A 19845-nucleotide genomic window follows, 5' to 3' on the forward strand; every position below is an offset into this window, starting at 1 on the left:
CTAGATGGTAAAAATATAAATAAAAATAAAAATAATTTATAAATTTAGGATCATCCGCTTCCCGCTCTGGGAATCTTAAATTATGCTTTTATATTGGTTGTACTGATTTTAATATTTGTACTTTTTTTCTCTTCTTCTTCTCTTCTTGCTACAGATGCTGCTTCCCCACCATGCTATAGGACAGTTGCCATCCCTCGAGAAATTGAAAGAGGGTACCCTGGGGCCACAATCGTCGGATACTTAGAGCGACGTGATGCCGCTGGAAAAGCGTGTGGTTTCCAGGGAAACTGATGACGCCCTGGAGGCCTTCCTTCGCTGGTATTGGGTTGCCCTGGCAACAGGACGCTCCACACCTCCAGGCTGCAGTTAGCGCATGACGTAACTACGTCCCTGGCGCTGAAGGCTAAGAGGTTAGTGACCCCGGAAGGGGCGGGACTACTCCCGGAAACGAACGGATGCGCGTCTTCGGCGGGCCGATGGGCGTCCTCAGCAATGGTGGGGAGCGGTAAGTGCCAAATGCTTATTGTATATAAGTGGTCTAAACTGTAAGGACATTGTGACATCTTTTGGTCTCTGAGGAAGCGGGAGTGCCGCGAAACGGCTGTAAGGCCGATGTCTGTACCCCCCATGCCTGTATGCCCTTTGTCTTAATCCAATAAACCTAACTGCATGGAGTTGGTGCTGCGTCTTCAATCTACTTCCAATTTGATGAAACTACTGCTGAAGCACATCCAGGTTGGGAGGATTAAGTGTAAAGCTGCCGGCTGTCACATCTGGTGCTGACCTTTTTTTCTTCAACTCTACATTTTTTTCCATCACTGTGTCAAAAACCTGAGCGGTTCTGGCCTTTTTCATGATTGCTGACTCAGTAAAGGACCAGCCTTTATTTATTTATTTGTTGTATTTATAAAGCGCCAACATATTACGCAGCGCTGGACAATAAATAGGGACTTAAAGCATTGCTATCATATACCCTCTATAACAGTAATTATAGATTGACGGTATACCTTGAAATGAAACAGAGCACTCAGTATATGATTTTATATACAGCATATATACACAATATAAACAGTTCCAAGTAGTGTTTCTTTCTAACAGTATTCCATCTCATCAAGGCTTTTATAGCCAAGCAATCATCAATCTTCTAAGCACATTCAAAAAAGAATATAACAGTTGTGTTATGTAGAATAAGATCAAAAGTAGTCTCATCTGTATCAATAGCTGTGTATCTAGTAGCTGTGTAAAACTTGTAGTAATCTTCTTAAAGAAATTGCATAAAAAAATTGCTTCTAAAAAAACTTCTTGATAACATCTTAACAGAACTTAATGCTGAAAAATTAATAAAGTAAATCACCAGAATATTAAGCATATTACCCCTTCTCTTTCATCTCTTCAGCATCTAGAACCACGTGTGGGAAGGTAGCTTCTGTCTCGTGTGTCTTCTCAGGAGATTGGTAGGCTTGTGCAAACTATGAGCTTTCAGCTCCTACTTTTATAGTGATTGGATGCAATATGGCTGCCTAATCTGGACTTTCCCTAAATCCCAGGTTCTGATTGGCTAAAATTTCCGTGCGTAGCTCACTATCTTTGACATTTAAAATACCCATAACATTTTTTTGTTTTAAATACCTTAATTATCTTAACTGTGAGAATCTACGTAGGTTTGCAATGTTTACACATTTTGATTAGGTCATTTCTGACGCAGTTAATTAAAAATGGACGTCACCAGCCATCTTGTCTGCTGGTTGACTTATTTGCCCCAGACATTGGGACTTTCAAACATTAAACAATGTCATTCATGACGCATTTCTGATAATGTGTCCGTCTGCTAATTAGTTTGGAATGTGTCTGTCCTTTCCCAGACATAAGATTGGTCAGGTTGACACTGTAATAAGTCTACAGCAATTTAAGGTTTATTGAAACATACAGGGCTTCTAATATACTTATTTAAATATAAAGCTTATTATATAATTCTTCATAAAACAATCATATAAGACATAATTGCACATTAAAATGTAATAATATAAAATCATGTTCTATATATTTGCCTTTCTTTATGAATAAATAAATGTAATAATTCCACCGACAGATGTCACTATTTCATTTTTTTTAAACAATTGGGAAACCCCCTTATTGTTTTATATAGTTGATGAATTTTCTCAAAACATAGCATGTATTATCAGTGTTCAGCTAGCTGAGACGTCCTTCAAGCAAGAAGAATGTATAAACAATCGCCTAGAACTAAAACAATCTTGTGAAAGTTTTACTGTCTCATCTATCACTGGCAAAATCCAGCTTTTAAAATGTAATTCAAAGTATTAAATTATTTTATATGTAATTATAGGTTTAACAATAATGATTTCTTTCTTTAGAAAGACTGTATTGATTATTAATATTTATATGTAATAACTGAGCATATATACATATATGATTGCTGCAGTAATGTGACTTTTAAACGTGTTTCTTTCCAGTCTTCACACATTACACTTATCTACAACCTTGACATTTGAAAGATGCTTCTAACATAAACAAAAATGTTTTAGCTTCTGTAACTAAAATAATATTATAAGATTCACAGCCTGGAATATGCTGAGATGTCTCAGAGCAATTTTAAAAAAGTACTCTAACTTTACAGTTTACAATAAAAGTTTGCATAGAACATTAAAACTTAAAACATACGCATATGACAGCTTTTCCTGCATAAATAAACCGCTAGAATTCTGACATCCCCCCTTGCAGGAAAATTATGGCAGATGATTAGCGATCTCCGTTTGTTGTTCTTATATATCTCCGGGAAAAAAATCTATAATTAAAATTAAAAGTAATGCAATCTTTCATTCATTAACCCATTCAGGTTCCGTCGTTTTCACGTGAGAAATGTTCACCTCCCATTCATTAGCCTATAACTTTATCACTACTTATCACAATGAACTGATCTATATCTTGTTTTTTCCGCCACCAATTAGGCTTTCTTTGGGGGGTACATTTTGCTAAGAGCCACTTTACACTAAATGCATTTTAACAGGAAGAATAAGAAAAAAATGGAAAAATGCATTATTTCTCAGTTTTCAGCCATTATAGTTTTAAAATAATACATGCCTCCATAATTAAAACTCACGTATTGTATTTGCCCATATGTCCCGGTTATTACACCGGTAAAATTATGTCCCTATCACAATGTATGGCGACAATATTTTATTCCGTTTTGCATCTATCACTATTTACAAGTTTAAAATAAAAAAAATATAGAAATATTTCATCTTTACATTGATATTTAAAAAGTTTAGACCCTTAGGTAAATATTTACATGTTTTTTTTTTATAGTAAACATTTTATTTGGGTAGTTTTGGGAGGGTGGGAGGTAAACAATAGGTTTGTAATGTAAATGTGTGTTGATTTTCATTTTTTTTTATTTTCAGTTGTAGTATTACTTTTTGGCCACAAGATGGCATCCATGAGTTTCTTTACATGACGTCACTCTAAGCGTAACACACGCTTAGAGTGACGCATCGGGGAGGGAACAGCCAGAAAAGGCGCAGCTTCCGAGAGAAGCTGTCGCTTTTTCAGCGGGGCAGAGGAATCAGTGATCGGGCTCCGTATCCCGATTCACTGATTGCCTGGCTACCGAATCTGTGGCTGGGAGCGCGCGTGCACGCGCGCGATCGGCCGCGGGAGCGCGCGGTAGCGCGCATGGTTCCTGGACGTAGTTTCTACGTCCAGGAACCAAAATAGGTTAAAATGGCATCGTCAGCTGTATTGCCAGACTAACAAATTCAATAGTAAAATTAATATCTTCTCCAATAAACATATTTTGCTGGTCTGGATTTAGCATATTTGTATATGACAACTGAGCCAGATTACATTGGCGTCCGGGCATGTGCACCGCAACGCTAATGCAAAGAAGTTTAAAATGTCTGTGGCACTATTGACTTACATGACTTCTGGTCAATGTGTGTTACCGCAGATGCTTTGCCACTGATGACCTTTCGGGCTGATGACCTAGCATCAGAACGGATGTTTCCAGCGCATCGCATCCAGTACGGAATGTCCTATAGACTTTCATTGCTTTAGCATCACCCTGCGTTAAAAATGGGTAACGCGACGCATTGAAAGCGCACCAGTGTGAGAAAGTCGCCTCAAGCTGGCCATAGATGTGAGATGAGGGTCACCTGATCTGGCTGTTTTTGCTTGAATCAGGTGACAGCATCACTTCTATTAGATCTACAGTATTATTAAAGCGAAGAACTTGAAAATTGCAGAAATTTCACCTGAATCAGGAAAGAATGTTTCCATTGCAAAACATGATACCCAGTGAACTACATCCCTCTTTCCAGAGCCGGATCATCCAGAAGGCACACCTAGGCAGTTGCCTAGGGCTAGAAGAGATTTTAGGGGCCTAGTGGATACCAGCTCCCACCAAATCTTACTAAAAAAAGTTCAAGCGATCATCAGTGGTGGGCAAAAACTGCTATCTTGTCTAGGGCCGCATTTCACCTTAATCCATTTCTGCCTCTTTAACTAACATCATGTGATTATCATTAACCAATGGAAGGGAAATGAGTGGCTAGCCAATCAGGATGGTGAGTGGGCGGTCCTGCCCTTGGGGAGTACTCTCCTCTTATTCATTGCTGAATGTTAACACTAGATCACCCTATGCAGCGAAAAATTAGCAGGATTTCTCCAAAGCTTTGCTTATTCTGTGCTCCCTAGCTGGAGAGGAAATAGGCATTATTTGCCCTTTTATTAATATGCAACGTTATTATTAGTTACTAACTTTACTGCTGTGTGCTTTGTGCACAGGAAAACAGTAACATCTTGGATTGAGAGTAACTTGAAAGCCCTCTGCAAGGCAATTAAAAATTTGTACGAAATTTTGACTTGATAAGGATGCAGCATCTCGATAGACAAGCGCAGTATGCGCAGCACAGATGACATCACAGTGGAGCCCATGGTTCTCCCCTTTTTTGATGCTGCAGGATTGTACTTAATCAGGGACAAAATAATGTCACATTTCCATAAAATCCTCAAAAGGAGGAAAAAGTCATTTGATACGTTTTTTGTTTTAAAGCAGCAGGGACAGCCAAACTATCCCAGGAAAAAACACATATATAGGTAGATAAATACTTGTTTTTCTTACATAACATATGTATTGTACTGTCCACATTTTGATTGCAGTGAATCTTGCACAGTAAATAAAGAGAACATGTTACTGCCATTTTCCATTATGATTGAAGCCAAACCTGATGTAATTTCCTCCCTTACTTTTTTCTCTCCTAGAAACTGCACTGTCATATCTAGCTTGCTTTGTAAACACATGTGAGCACAGCATAGTTTGTCTCTCAGCAGCTTCTGCAGAGGGGTGAGGTGTATTTAGCTTCTCAGCCTCAGCCTTGTGTCACACTGAACTACCCTCAGCCAATCAGTGAGGAGCAGGAATGTGGGAGGGGAGATAACAAGTTTCCTTCTCATCAGCAATGTACCAGAATAGAGCCAGGCTGACTGAGATAAGATTCATTACAACAGAAACATTTATGATTATATTGGAATGCTTGCAATGCAGGGTCAAGTTGGAGACTACCTAATAAACACAGAGCAGCGGGTAAATGGAATTTGATTTTGTGGCTGACAATCCCGTTTTAAGAAAGAAAAATTACATTTAGCAGTGCTTTTTAATAGAGGGATTTTTGTCCTTTTTTGTCCCTTTCCTAGAAGTTTTGGGTCATCATGAGCTATCTGGGTATTACTGAGTTCTTTGTTAAAGATGCTCAAAAAGAAAAAGATTGGGGGTAGCCAACAACTAGCAATGATTTAGCAGTATTAGTTATAGTGAAAGTCTTCCTACGCAACAACCCCCATCCTATCGTCTCCAACAGTCACAATTCTTTTCAAAAGTAAAATGCAGGTTAATTTAATTTACTGTATGCATTATTACTTTATACAGTACAGCACTTTGTATTAACTATTTTTCTGTAAATGTTTTTGGATTGTGGAACGAATCATTTGAGCTTCCATTCATTCTTATGAGAAAATTTACTTTGATTTAACCACTTGATGACCCACCCTTTACCCCCCCTTAAGGACCAGCGCTGTTTTTACTGATCTGTGCTGGGTGGGCTCTGCAGCCCCCAGCACAGATCAGGTAGCAGGCAGAGAGATCAGATTGCCCCTCTTTTTTCCCCCCTATGGGGATGATGTGCTGGGGGGGGTCTGATCTCTTCTGCCTGCTGGGTGTTGCGGGGGGGGGGGCACCTCAAAGCCACCCTCCGCGGCGAAATTCCCCCCCTCCCTCTCCAGCGCCGTACAAATGTAAGCAAAGCGGATTATTTCCGCTTGTGTTTACATTTAGCCTGCGAGCCGCCATCGGCGGCCCGCAGGCTATTCACGGAGCCCCCCATCGTGAATTGACAGGAAGCAGCCGCTCGCGCGAGCGGCTGCTTCCTGATTAATTAGCCTGCAGCTGGCGACGCAGTACTGCGTCGCTGGTCCTGCAGCTGCCACTTTGCCGACGCACGGTATAAGCGTGCGGTTGGCAAGTGGTTAAAGAGGAACTGTAACGGCAAAACGTCCCCTGGGGGGTACTCACCTCGGGTGGGGGAAGCCTCAGGATCCTAATGAGGCTTCCCACGCCGTCCTCCGTCCCTTGGGGGTCTCGCGGCAGCCCTCCGTACAGCCGTGACGTAATATTTACCTTCCTGGCTCCTGCGCAGGCGCTCTGACGGCTGTCGGCTCCGAAGTAGGCGGAAATACCCGATCGCCGTCGGGTCCGGTGAACTGCGCAGGCGCAAGTCTCCGGCGCCTGCGCAGTAGAGCGGACCCGACAGAGATCGGGTATTTCCGTCTATTTCCGAGCCGAAAGCAGCCACAGCGCCCCCGCTGGAGCCAGCAAAGGTAAATATTGAAATTACAGTCGGGCCTGTCGCCGGCTGTTCAGAGGGCTGCAGCGAGACCTCCGTGGGACGGAGGACGGCGTGGGAAGCCTCATTAGGATCCGGAGGCTTCCCCCACCCGAGGTGAGTACCCCCCAGGGGATCTTTTTGAAGTTACAGAGTCTCTTTGATTTAAGAGTACTTTGGATTACAAGCATGTTTCTGGAACAAATTATGCTAGCAAACCAAGGTTCCATTGCATTGTCATGCTGAAACTGAAAAGTCTACAGTACACGAAAGCACACAGTTCTATAGAATGTCAATATAAGCTATAGTATTACAATTATGATGTCTGAAGGTTGTTGCACAATTTGGGCCAAATTTATGTTGCCCATCAGGATTGAACTTGCTCCTGCAGGCAGGGCTAAAATTTCCATAAGGCACTGTAGGCTTGTGCCTATAAGTGCCTGGTGAAGAGGCGGCTCACTTCCCTGAGTGCCTGCCATCCTCTCCCCCTATGCAGAGACCCAAGTGGAGCGTAAATGAGAAGTTACTCACCTGACTTTTGGCATTCTACTTATGAGATCTCTCTTCAGCCGGGGGCAACTCTAGCTACCTAATACATGAGGGGACCTTTAGCTATTTAATACGGAGGGTACCTCTCTGGCTACCTAATGCTAAGGGGCATCTGACACTACCGACTAACTTTTTGACTACGCTGTGCATGGGAAGTAAGGAGAAGTGACACCTGGGCCAGCCAGCCAGCATATTTGCGGTGCGGTTCGGTGGGGGTTTGTGGGTTCATGGAAGGTGAAGTCTAGGGTGCCAGAACATCTGTGCCTATAGGCTCATGTGATGTAAATCTGAACAGTGACATAGTAACAGCCCACTGTTTTGAGCGCTCTGCTCTTTTTCAAGCTGAGAAACTGCTCTGATCGGAGAACTGCCTCTGCTGCCCTTATATAAACATCAATAAAAAACGTTTCTATTTTTCCCTCGGTGGTGCCTGTCCTGCATTGAAAATAGGCTTATGTTTCGGGTGGTGTGGAGACTGATGACTTGGGCACACAAGCCCGCTATACATGGGTGCTTCTCCTGCTTTCAATTGATTTCTATGGTGGGGAGGAGAAGGAGCAACAATGGTGCAGCACACGATGGAATGGCTTCTACTGGCAAAGTAAAGAAAAGAACAATGGACTCGGCCACCAATTGTCACCTAAAGAGCTAGAGTGCAAAATCATTAAGATGACCTTGACCTCAGGGGACACCTATACTAATGCTAGATTCTCAACCGAGATGGCTCCTACTGCCTGCACCATCCCAAAACACTCTACCATTAATACCAAACTTAAAGGGTTATTTAAGCCCCCCAAAAAAGTTTAACTTACCTGGGGCATCTTGCAGCCCCATGAAGTCATCCTGTGCTAGTACCATCCTTCCACAACCATCTGGCAAGCAGCGGCGACCCCCGCAAAGCTGGGCGGTAGTGGTCAGGCGGGGGCTACTGTGCATGTAGCCCCCAAGCCACATGCAACCTGATTGCGCTCCCAGTGCCGGGAGTGTTCTGTGCATGCACAGTAGCAATTTTCTCATACTGTGCATGCACAGAATGCCGGCAAAAGGGACATGGTGAGGAGGCGCATGGAAAGCCAGCATTGTGTTGGTCACTGCTGCTTGCTGGACGGATGCAGAAGGACGGCACGTGAACAGGATGACTCCAGTGGGCTGCAAGAAGCCCCAGATAAGTTAAATTGCTCTTAAGATTTCGTTTAAGTCTAACCATGAAAGGTAGCTGAATCTCCATTATTCCTCCACCACCAAACTTTACTGTTGGCACCATATATGCAGGTATTGTTCTCCTAGTATTGAGGCTGGCCTGGCAGATGATGACTAAAGATTCAAATCTATTTATTAGAAGAGTTGTCAACATAATCTGGACCATGCAGTTTATTTCAATAGCCTAATAAAACATGAATAAAATATTTGTAACAAAATAGATTCATGGGCTTGTATAATACATATGTAACCTGGAGGTGATTATTTTTTGTCTTATAAAGCTGGCATTCCATTATAACAAATCCATGTGTCTCCAGTATCTCATGTTTAGAATCTATCACTGATCCTATAATCATCCTCTCACTCTATTCTATCGGCCAGATCTTTCTGCTTAGCTGTGAACTGTCAGTCTTTGTTGTAATAATGATGAAAATAGCCATAAAAGCATATAAACAGCCTTCTTCTACCTTGGGTTGAATTTCCATATAAATGAATGCAGTAAATTCAGATGAGGATGAGGACACTTACGGATACACTTGACTTCCTCCCTCTTCCAAGTTCCATCTGGGAGACATCTCAGGAACTGATACCCAGAAAGTTCATAGCCAGAGAAGCAAATTATTTCAACTTCCTCAGCTACTCCATACCACCTCTTTTCGTTCTGCGAGAAGAAGGAGAATCATTACTTTGTAAAGAGACACATACCACCTTGTAGCGTTCAGTAAAATAAATATCGTTTTCTGTATTTTTGCTTAACATGCAAAGTTTTGATACTTTGGTGCAGCCAATATCAGATGTGATTCTGCAGCAACAGCCCCCTACCAGTGCTCCTTTTCTGTCTAACTCCATTTTTAGAGTTCTACAATAGGTCGATCTTCTCTCCTGGCTCCTTCCACATTCTGTATGATGGAGAAGGGAGGGCGGTGGCAGACAATGGAGGCAGGGTCAGAAAGGGAACAATGCGTGTGGGCATCACAGTTTCTAAAGATCTAGGTATAGTAGATTCTTGTCCAAGACAGTCCTTAACGGATGCCTCAGTGGAGTGTCATCTAAGCGTGTATGTAGCTTTAGGGGCGTCAAACTCAATCACATAAAGGGCCAAAATCTAAAACACAGTCACAGACCACATTGTTTATAAAGAGAATCTGTACTGTCCGATTTGTACAATAAAAAACATATCAATCGAGTCACTGTGATCTCCTGGATCCCTCTTTGCCATTTCCGCAGCTCCCCTGGCTTTTAATCGCCAGTTTTAGGCAGTGTTTACAAACAAAAAACATGGCTGCTAACCAGGAAGTGATGTTTGTGTATGTGTATGTATATATATATATATATATATATATATATATATATATAATCACAACAGTATACTACAAGTTTTTATTACATAGTGAATTATCTGCACTCCCGTCAGGGTTTCTCAGCATGGGCAGCTCCCTCCCCCCCTCAGAAAGGCTGAAACTGAGAGCAGAGACCTGTCTGTGAGGGAGAAACAAAGAACACACACAGAGCCTGCAGGGGGCGTGGAGGGGGTGTGCATAACTTCTCCCTATCCCATCAGAGGTAGTGCATTCCACTCTGGGTCCACAAAGCTTGTCAAAGAAAAGAAAATTAGATATATTACAGAGACAGGGCAACTAGAAAAGGCTGCAGTTAGACAGACCACATTAGAACAGGTATAGGAACTTATAGGATAGAAGAAATAAGGCTGAAAATGTTGTTACAGAGTATTTTTAACCACTTCACAACTGAGGGGTTTTACCCCTTCAGCATCCAAGCAATTTTCACCTTTCAGCTCCTTCCATTCATTTGCCAATAACTTTATCTCTACTTATCAGAATGAAATGTGTTAAATGTCTTTTTTTTATTACTAATTAGGCTTACTTTGGGTGGTACATTATGCCAAGAATTTTTTTATTTTAAATGTTTTTTAATGGAAAAATAAGAAAAAAATTGGAAAAAAATCCTTATTTTTCAGTTTTCGGCCATTATAATTTTTAAATAATGCATGCTACCGTAATTAAAATCCACGTAATTAATGTGCCCATATGTCCCGGTTAATACACCATTTAAATGATGTCCCTATCACAATGTCTGGTGCCAATATTTTATTAGGAAATAAAGATGCATTTTTTTTCAGTTTTGCATCCATCATTAATAAAAAGCCCATAATTTATAAAGTAACAGTATTATACCGTCTTGACATACATATTAAAAAAGTTCAGTCCCTAAGAAAACTATTAATGCATTTTTTATAATTGTAAATTTATTTCATTGTATTTTTTTACAAAAAAAATAAATGTTGGTAACTATTGGGGAGTGTGGGAGGTAAGGGGTTAATTTAAAATGTAAAAACAGGTCTTTGCATTTAAAAAAAGTACTTTTAGATGTAGTTTTACTATTTGGCCAAAAGATGGCCTCAGTCTTTTTTTTTGTTATATGTCCTGTAAGCGAAATATGTATGCTTACAGGAAGTGTACTGAAGATGGGAAACTTTTATTTATTAGAATGATCGTGCAGCTTCTCATAAAAGGTGCCGATAATTGGTACGGGGACTTAGATCAATGATTAGGAATTGCTTTCTCATTCATTGATCTCCTGGCGGGCAGATGGCAACATGAACGAGTGCACAAATAAGCGGGAGCGCTTTCAGCAGTGGTAGCAGCGTGAGTACGTATATTTACTCCCCTGGGCGGTTAGATGAAGTCTGCAGGGGAGTAGATATACTGTACTGGAGCTGTGAAGTGGTTAAGATTTAGCATAGTGTTTAGCGGACTAAAAGGGACTGAAAAGCCCTCCTACTAAAAAGCAATGCTTACTTTGGTTTCCCTCCTTAAAAAGAAGGAATTTACAATACTCTCCTTGTGGTTTTGGGTTACCCCAAGCTGCTTAGTTACTGTGTTGTACTGGTCCAAGCCCTATCCCATAGAGCCATAGCAATCCCTGCCATGCACTGATGAAGACCAAAAGTCTGAAACAGCCTGTCTGCATGTGGGGTTGATGTGGCTCTATAAAACGTAAAGCTATAGGCTAGCTATACACCAGCGGTTGTGGATGCTAGCCTGGCTTTCAGGGGCGTAAAGAGATAATTTGCATATTCAGTAGTGGTGCATTATGGGTAGCCACAGATGTTCACTTAAAGCTGAATTATTGTTAATTCCTTCTGTTTCAAAAAGGCAAACCAAACTGAGCATTGCTTTTTAGTAGGAGGGCTTTTCATTCTCTTTTAGTCCCCTATACTCTCTTTGAGGTTTTAGGTCACCCCAAGCTGCTTGGTTACTGCCTAGCCTGCAGAGATTCTGACATTTATGTCAGATCTATCCATGAAGATTCTGAAGTTTGCAGATGACACAACAGTAGTTGGTCTCATACAAAATGGGGATGAGTCTGCATACAGGCATGTAGTGGGACAGCTCTCCTCCTGGTGCAGCACTACCAACTTGGAACGTAATGCTCTGAAGACCATGGAGATGATAGACTTTAGGAAAACTTTTCCTCAGCACCGTCCCCTAACCATAAATGGATCTACAGTAGAGCCATTTACATTTCTTGAGTCCACAATCTCCAACAACCTAAAATGGGACAACAATATTGTTACTATGATCAGGAAAGCGCAACAGAAGATGTACCACCTACGGCAGCTGAAAAAGTTTGGCCTACCATAAAAACGAATGGTGTAGTTCTACACTGTGATCATCGAATCCATCATGACTTCATCTATGCCTGGTTCAGCTCTTTATCACGCTGATACGTGATGAAGTAGCGTAACTGGTAATAATACGCAACAGTAGAAAATAAGCATAGTCAGATACAGGCCGTAGTCATGCACGAAGTCAGATGTATCGAGGTACAGGGTAGTTAGGCAATATCGTAGTCAAATAACAGACGGGGTCATGCACATGAGTCAGATGTCAGTCGTATTGTAAGGAACAGGCAAAATCGAAGTCAGGGACAGGCCGAGTCAAACACATGTATCAGATGGCAGAGGTACAGGAGGATAAGACAAAAGCGAGGTCGAGAGGTAGGCAAAAGTCGGTACACAGATAATATACAATAAGATGTTACTAATATATAATATTACAATAAGTAAGAAAATAACAAAAGACTGACTAACTGGAGTACATATATATATATATTGTGTGTCTACGCAATATATCAATGTAGCTCAAAATCGCTAGCTAGACCTAGAATCAGAAAACTGATAGTATCAAGGCCAGTGAGCAACTGACTCACTTGGCCTAATATACCCAGAAGTCATCACAAGATCCCGCCCCCAGGATGATAGCCCCTCCGTCAGAAACGCCTTCTCAGCCTATAAAGGCTTCTCTGCTGCACGCGTGTCTGACTGGAGGGTCTGCGCGCGCCTGCCACTGCTGGAGGGATGCCGGGGATGCCCCCAGAAGATGTCGGAGGGCTGCCGGGGAGGCCCTCAGAAGACGCCGGAACGGAAGCTGCCTTACGCGTACAAGTCCCGCCGGAGACGCAGCGCATCATCCAGTCAGCAGAAATAATAATCAGCTGTAGCTTACCTTATCATAAATTGATTCTGATTTAGTCCTCTACAAACATTTGTCCAACCGGTCTCAAAATAAGTTCCTATCATTCGCCCCTGCTGGAGAAGTTGTTCCTTGCTTAATATAATATATATTACCCGTTACTCTGGTTGGTATGGGCCACGGTCCTTGTACTGTTTTTAATTGTTTTTAAGGTTTGAATTTTTCCTATTTGGATATAAATACATTTTTGCAATATTTTGAATGTAATTGTATTGGACTGGTCTAAATCATTTTCTGGATGATTTATATGACAGTGGTGCTTGTTAAAGGGAATATCCTCACACAATACAGTATATGGATCATTCGCTTCTGTGGGATGTCAGCATAGTCAAAGGTATACACTTGGAACCCAAGTATGACATCTTCAATTATTTTACATAGATTTATAATTTAAATTATGCAAAAGTTGAATTACATACTGTTACCTTGAACACAACCCACCCTGGAGGGCGTAAGTTGGGAACACTCAACATTTTATTTTTTATTTTTTTTGTAAGGGCGCTTCAAGGGCCGGATTTCTGAAAAGGCCACAAAAGCCTTGGGCGGCTGCAGCTCAAGGGGCACCTGGATATGAAAGAGAGGTTGCTACATATGAAAGAGGAGGGTGAAAATGGGGAGCAACACATGGAAAATGAAACTGCTGCTCAAGGGAGCTATTCATGAAGAGAAGGGCTGCAGTAAATGCATGACACACATGGAAGAGGGGGCTGCACATGGAATGGGAGGGGTGCTGCTGTATATGGATGATACACATGGAAGAGGGGGCTGCACATGGAATGGGAGGGGTGCTGCTGTATATGGATGATACACATGGAAGAGGGGGCTGCACATGGAATGGGAGGGGTGCTGCTGAACATGGATGATACACATGGAAGAGGAGGCTGCACATGGAATGGGAAGGGCACTGCTGTACATGGATGATACACATGGAAGAGGCGGCAGCACATGGCGTGGGAGGGGCACTGCTGTACAAGAAAGGTGAGACACAACATACCTGGCCAAAGGGGAACAAAAAGTATAAATCTGGCTTTGGGTGCTTGGGTGTGTTGGAGTCAACCTGGCAGAACTTTTTGCTCACAGTTTGCAAGAAAACTTGTTGTAAGTTCTTACCGCCAGTAGTCCGTGTTCTGGGGGTTCTGGTTTGGCACATCCGGTATCCGGCTTAAGAACTTCTTTACCACCTTCCTTACTGTCCTCATCATCATCTATACACACAGCTCCTCTGGATTAATAATAATAAAAAAACATGTATACATGTCAGTGACAGATCTGAAAACACAAATAAGTTCTGCTTGTGCATAAAAATATTGAGGAACTGTAGCAACTGTGTTTAATAATGAAACGTTATAGATATGTATTAATATTTACATAGTGCTGATATCTTACAGAGAAGTTTAAAGCGTACATAGTCATGTAAATAACTGTCCCTCAGAGGAGCTCACAATCTAACTCATACCATAGTCATGTATGTATCGTGTAATGTAGTCTAGGGCCAATTTAAGGCGAAGTCAATTAACTTATCTGTATGTTTTTTGGGGTGTGGGAGGAAACTGGAGTGCCTGGAGGAAACCCACCTAGACACGGGGAGAACATACAAACTCCTTGCAGATAGTGCCCTTGCTGGGATTTGAACTGGGGACCCAGCACTGCAAGGAGAGAGTGCTATTCACTACAACCCCATGATGATATGCTGTCAATATTGTTTAGCTTATTTGTGAACCAAAGGATACTTTTAAAGCAGACCTGAACTCAAAAGTCCTCTCTGCTCTAAAAGCTACACAGCAGCACAATAACCTTTAAACAAAAAACATTTATTTGTTACAGGTGATACAAATCCTGCAATAAATCTGCAATATGTCTAGTTCCTGCATTTATGGCAGCAGACATAGGGCTTGATTCACAAAAGAGTGCTAACTGTTAGCACGGTCGTTTTCACGCGAATTTTCGCATTGTGCGCGATCGCGAATTTTCGCGCGAAACGATAATGGTTTCGCGTGCAAACGCAAATTTTACCGCGAAATCGATAGCGTTTTCGCGCGAAAATTCACGTTTGCGCGTGAAACGTTATCGTTTCGCGTGAAAATTCGCGATCGCGCGCAGTGCGAACATTTGCGTGAAAACGACCGTGCTAACAGTTAGCACTCTTCTGTGAATGAAGCCCATATTGTTAACAGCCTGTGCTTTAAAATGGGCTTATCTTCCATCTCTGCCGTGGCAGTCATGTGACATAGGTGAGAGATCAGATTACAACTTGTGATTATACACAAATGAGGGGGAATTAGACAGGTTAACCTCTCTAAACACATACAGGGTGCATTTCTCTCTGTATTCCTTTTGTCCTGTGCAAGAGTTCAGGTCCACTTTAATCTGGCCATACACTTGTCGATGTGGCCAGCAGATAGATCCCTCTCAGATCATTACTAAACTAGTGGACCTAAGCCCAAAATGGGCTAGGTCTGTCACTGCGCATGCGCCCGCCATGCACGCACATTTCCGCGCGCCCGCCCGCCGCGCACGCCCACCCGCGCACGCCCGGCGGCCTGTTCGCCCCTTCGCCCATCATCCCTTGCCGCGCATCACTCTCCCTCAGTGTCTCTGCGTCCCTGCACATGCGCAGAGCGTAAATGGGACACACACAGGGACATAGGACGCCGAGTCGTTAGGGTTTTATTATAGAGGATCCCTCCACACACTGCCCACAGATTTCAATAAACTTCAGCTTGAAGTCTATTTAAAATATGTGTGCACTCTGCCGAGTCTTGTGGAAAAGAGACAGACAAGACAAATAACATTTACTGTATATCACACTTTTCTCCTGGCGGACTCAAGGCACCAGAGCAGCAGCCACTAGGGTGTGCTCTATAGGCAGTAGCAGTGTTAGGGAGACTTGCCAAAGGTCTCCTACTGAATAGGTGCTGGCTTACTGAACAGGCAGAGCCGAGATTCAAACCCTGGTCTCCTGTGTCAGAGGCAGAGCCCTTAACCGTTACACCATCCAGCCACCTTTACACCATCCAGCCACCATTACACCCTCCAGCCACCATTACACCATCCAGCCACCTTTACACCATCCAGCCACCATTACACCATCCAGCCACCATTACACCATCCAGCCACCATTACACCATCCAGCCACCATTACACCATCCAGCCACCATTACACCATCCAGCTACCATTACACCATCTAGCCACCATTACACCATCCAGCCACCATTACACCATCCAGCCACCATTACACCATCCAGCCACCATTACACCATCCAGCCACCATTACACCATCCAGCCACCATTACACCATCCAGCCACCATTACACCATCCAGCCACCATTACACCATCCAGCCACCATTACACCATCTAGCCACCATTACACCATCCAGCCACCATTACACCATATAGCCACCATTACACCATCCAGCCACCATTACACCATCCAGCACCATTACACCATCCAGCCACCATTACACCATCCAGCCACCATTACACCATCCGGCCACCTTTACACCATCCAGCCACCATTACACCATCCAGCCACCATTACACCATCCAGCCACCTTTACACCATCCAGCCACCATTACACCATCCAGCCACCATTACACCATCCAGCCACCATTACACCATCCAGCCACCTTTACATCATCCAGCCACCATTACACCATCCAGCCACCATTACGCCATTTCAGCCACCAAAAAAGACATGCGTCCATAGAGTTCAAGATATGGTACAACATTAGCCTGAACCCTCACATATCTCAGTTGATCCAGAGAAAGCCGAAAAAAACCCTTACAAGGCTTGGACCAAATGGCCCTAGAAGGGCAAAAAAAAATCCTTCCCAAATACTGCTTCCATTGAGGTCAAGCTTAAAGGGGAACTGAAGTAAGAGGTATACGGAGGCTGCCATATTTATTTCCTTTTAATCAATACCAGTTGCCTGGCAGCCCTGCTGGTCTATTTCTCTGCAGTAGTATCTGAATAAAACCAGAAACAAGCATGCAGCTAGTCTTGTCAGATCTGACTTTAAAGTCTGAGCCACTGAAACACCTGATCTGCTGCATGCTTGTTCAGGGGCTATGGTTAATAGTATTAGAGGCAGAGGATCAGCAGTGCTACCAGGCAACTGGTATTGCTTAAAGAGAAACTCCGACCAAGAATTGAACTTTATCCCAATCAGTAGCTGATACCCCCTTTTACATGAGAAATCTATTGCATTTCACAAACAGACCATCAGGGGGCGCTGTATGACTGATTTTGTGATGAAACCCCTCCCACAAGAAACTCTGGTACCACGGTACTCTGGGCAAACTGCCACAATGTAACAATGTTCACAGACAGGAAAAATGTAAGGCTTGGTGGTGTATTCTCCACAGTCAGCATGCAACGCATGAGCTGGCGTGGAGGAGGTACACACACTAGCACAAGGAAACAGGCTATCCCTAGTATAGTGGAGGGGAGGACTGACTCCAATAGGAGATTGTGGCGCACAGAGCCGGTGCAGATCTGACAGCCACAAACAATGCTTTCGTTATAACGTCTCAGCGCAAAGTAGCGCTGAGCGCATAAACCAGAACTGAGGAGATCAGGACAGGTAGACAGAATGAACGCTTGCTAGCTAGCGGCTACTTAGCGACAGCAAGCATCCAAAACCAGACAGACTGGAATGAGGCAGCCAATGCGATGCGGCGATGGCGTGCCTCACAAAGACAGGACAGGACAGTCAGAAAATAGCAGGATTAAGATAGATGAACGTAACACAGATAAATATACAATAAGTATGTTTTCCTAGCGTATTACAATTACAGCTATCAATGAAACTATTTGTAACGTCTGACTAACATATGTATATATCGGCAATGAACCGATATATGACATAAGCAGGAACGCTGACTAGGAATGGAGTAACACAGGGAACAGGACTCAGAAGGATTCGCTATCTCTTCGCAGAGATGAACGCAATCCACAAACGGTAACAGAACAGGATTCAGAAGGATTCGTTATCTCTTCGCAGAGATGAACGCAATCCACAAACAGTAACAGAACAGGATTCAGAAGGATTCGTTATCTCTTCGCAGAGATGAACGCAATCCACAAACAGAACCAGGAGCAGGGTAACTACCTCAGCACGGGTGGTCACGGTACGCGCAACCTACCAAAACGTGCTGGAAAGCTGACTAACTGCACACAGGATATAAACAGTTCGTGTACGCATACATCAGCGACACTGATGTATCAACGTAACACAAATACAAGGAAAATAATAAACGTGCTGGTATGCATATATATTGGCAATGAACCAATATATGATGCAAAGACCAGCAAAGTATCTTTATAACAAGAAACACGATCGGGGGCTAAAGCGACAGCAAGGCAGGCTTAAGCTGAAGCTATGAAAACCCAAGGAAACCCTGCAGGAAGCAGATCTTTATACTGAGGTCATCCAATGGGAGCAGACATGCAGATTCCCACACAGGTGAATGATAATCAGTCACAAGCTGACAGCAGGGAAAGACAGACAAAGCTATGCAGCTTGCATGGAAATAGATCAGAACTGCCTGAGCTGCAGCACTACTACTTTCAGCAATAGCTGCTGCAGCAGCGATCATTACAGTACCCCCGCCCTTAAAAGCGGATTCCAGACGCTTTTCAAAACTGAAATTCCCAACAAAACAGTCTGACTGATAATTCATGATGACCGGGACAGCCCAGCAAGACCGAATTCCAGAATCAGTCCCCACAAGACTGGACCCATCAGAACCAGAACCTACAGAACCATGCCCATCAGTACTACAAGCCCCAGTGTGACACCCATCAGAACCATGATTTCCAGAAGAAAGCCCTCCGAAATTCCCTGAGCGATACCCACCGCCTTCCAGGAACCGTTCAGAAACGACAAAGCCTTTGCAATGCCCACCGGTACTGTCTTTACCAACACAAAACCCACTGTTGAACCAGTCCAAGGCACCAGGACAAGTTTTCTCAGAGACCTCCCAGAACACCTTGAAGCTCCAAAGAGATCCCCATAGGTCAGAATGCCCCTTAGGCTCACATGGAGAACTATCAAGAACCCCTATGGAACCTAGGGCAATTCCCGAGTCAGGGCCACAAGGACAAACATCAATATCAGGGCTTTCAGGGACCAGAACCATCTCTGGGCATGCAGGCAGACTGGCAACATCAGAACGTGTTCCCACTAAGGAAGCATCAGAGCACGCTAACACCTTAGACACACTTGGGCATTCTGGCACACAAAGAACATCTGGGCACACCGGCACAAGAGAAACATCTGGGCATGTCAAGGAACTGTGAGCCTCAGGGTCAGCCAAGACAGGACCAAAACCAGGACTGGCCAAAAAAAAATCATCATGGCTAAACTTCGCAACTACTGGACTTTTACACGAGAATGCTGGATCAGACTTAGATGTCGCTGATTCCAGCAAAGTCAGTAACAAATCAGATTCAGGGGCACTAACAAGACAGGACAAATCTTCTGATGTATGCACTGAACCAGATAGGGACTCCACAACTACCTCTGGACTGGACAGAGACTCATTTAATACACTGGATTGGAGCTCATGAGGCGCTGCAGAACAAGTCAGTATTGCAGCAGCCCCCACTGGACTAGGCAAAACTGAGGAATTCCCTGGACAGG

General features: G+C 43.3%; 1 protein-coding gene across 1 annotated transcript in view; it reads right to left on the minus strand.

Annotated features, from left to right (window-relative positions):
* Positions 1–19845, minus strand: part of C6 (complement C6) — a 141121-nt gene that overhangs the window by 22131 nt on the left and 99145 nt on the right. The window contains exons 13-14 of the mRNA XM_068250916.1: positions 14309–14420; positions 9171–9303 (exon numbers count right to left, since the gene is read on the minus strand). Of these exons, the coding sequence (XP_068107017.1) occupies positions 9171–9303; positions 14309–14420 (245 nt within the window). The remainder of the gene's footprint in view (positions 1–9170; positions 9304–14308; positions 14421–19845) is intronic.

Source organism: Hyperolius riggenbachi, chromosome 1 (genome assembly GCF_040937935.1).
Source record: "Hyperolius riggenbachi isolate aHypRig1 chromosome 1, aHypRig1.pri, whole genome shotgun sequence".
NCBI classification, from domain to species: domain Eukaryota; kingdom Metazoa; phylum Chordata; class Amphibia; order Anura; family Hyperoliidae; genus Hyperolius; species Hyperolius riggenbachi.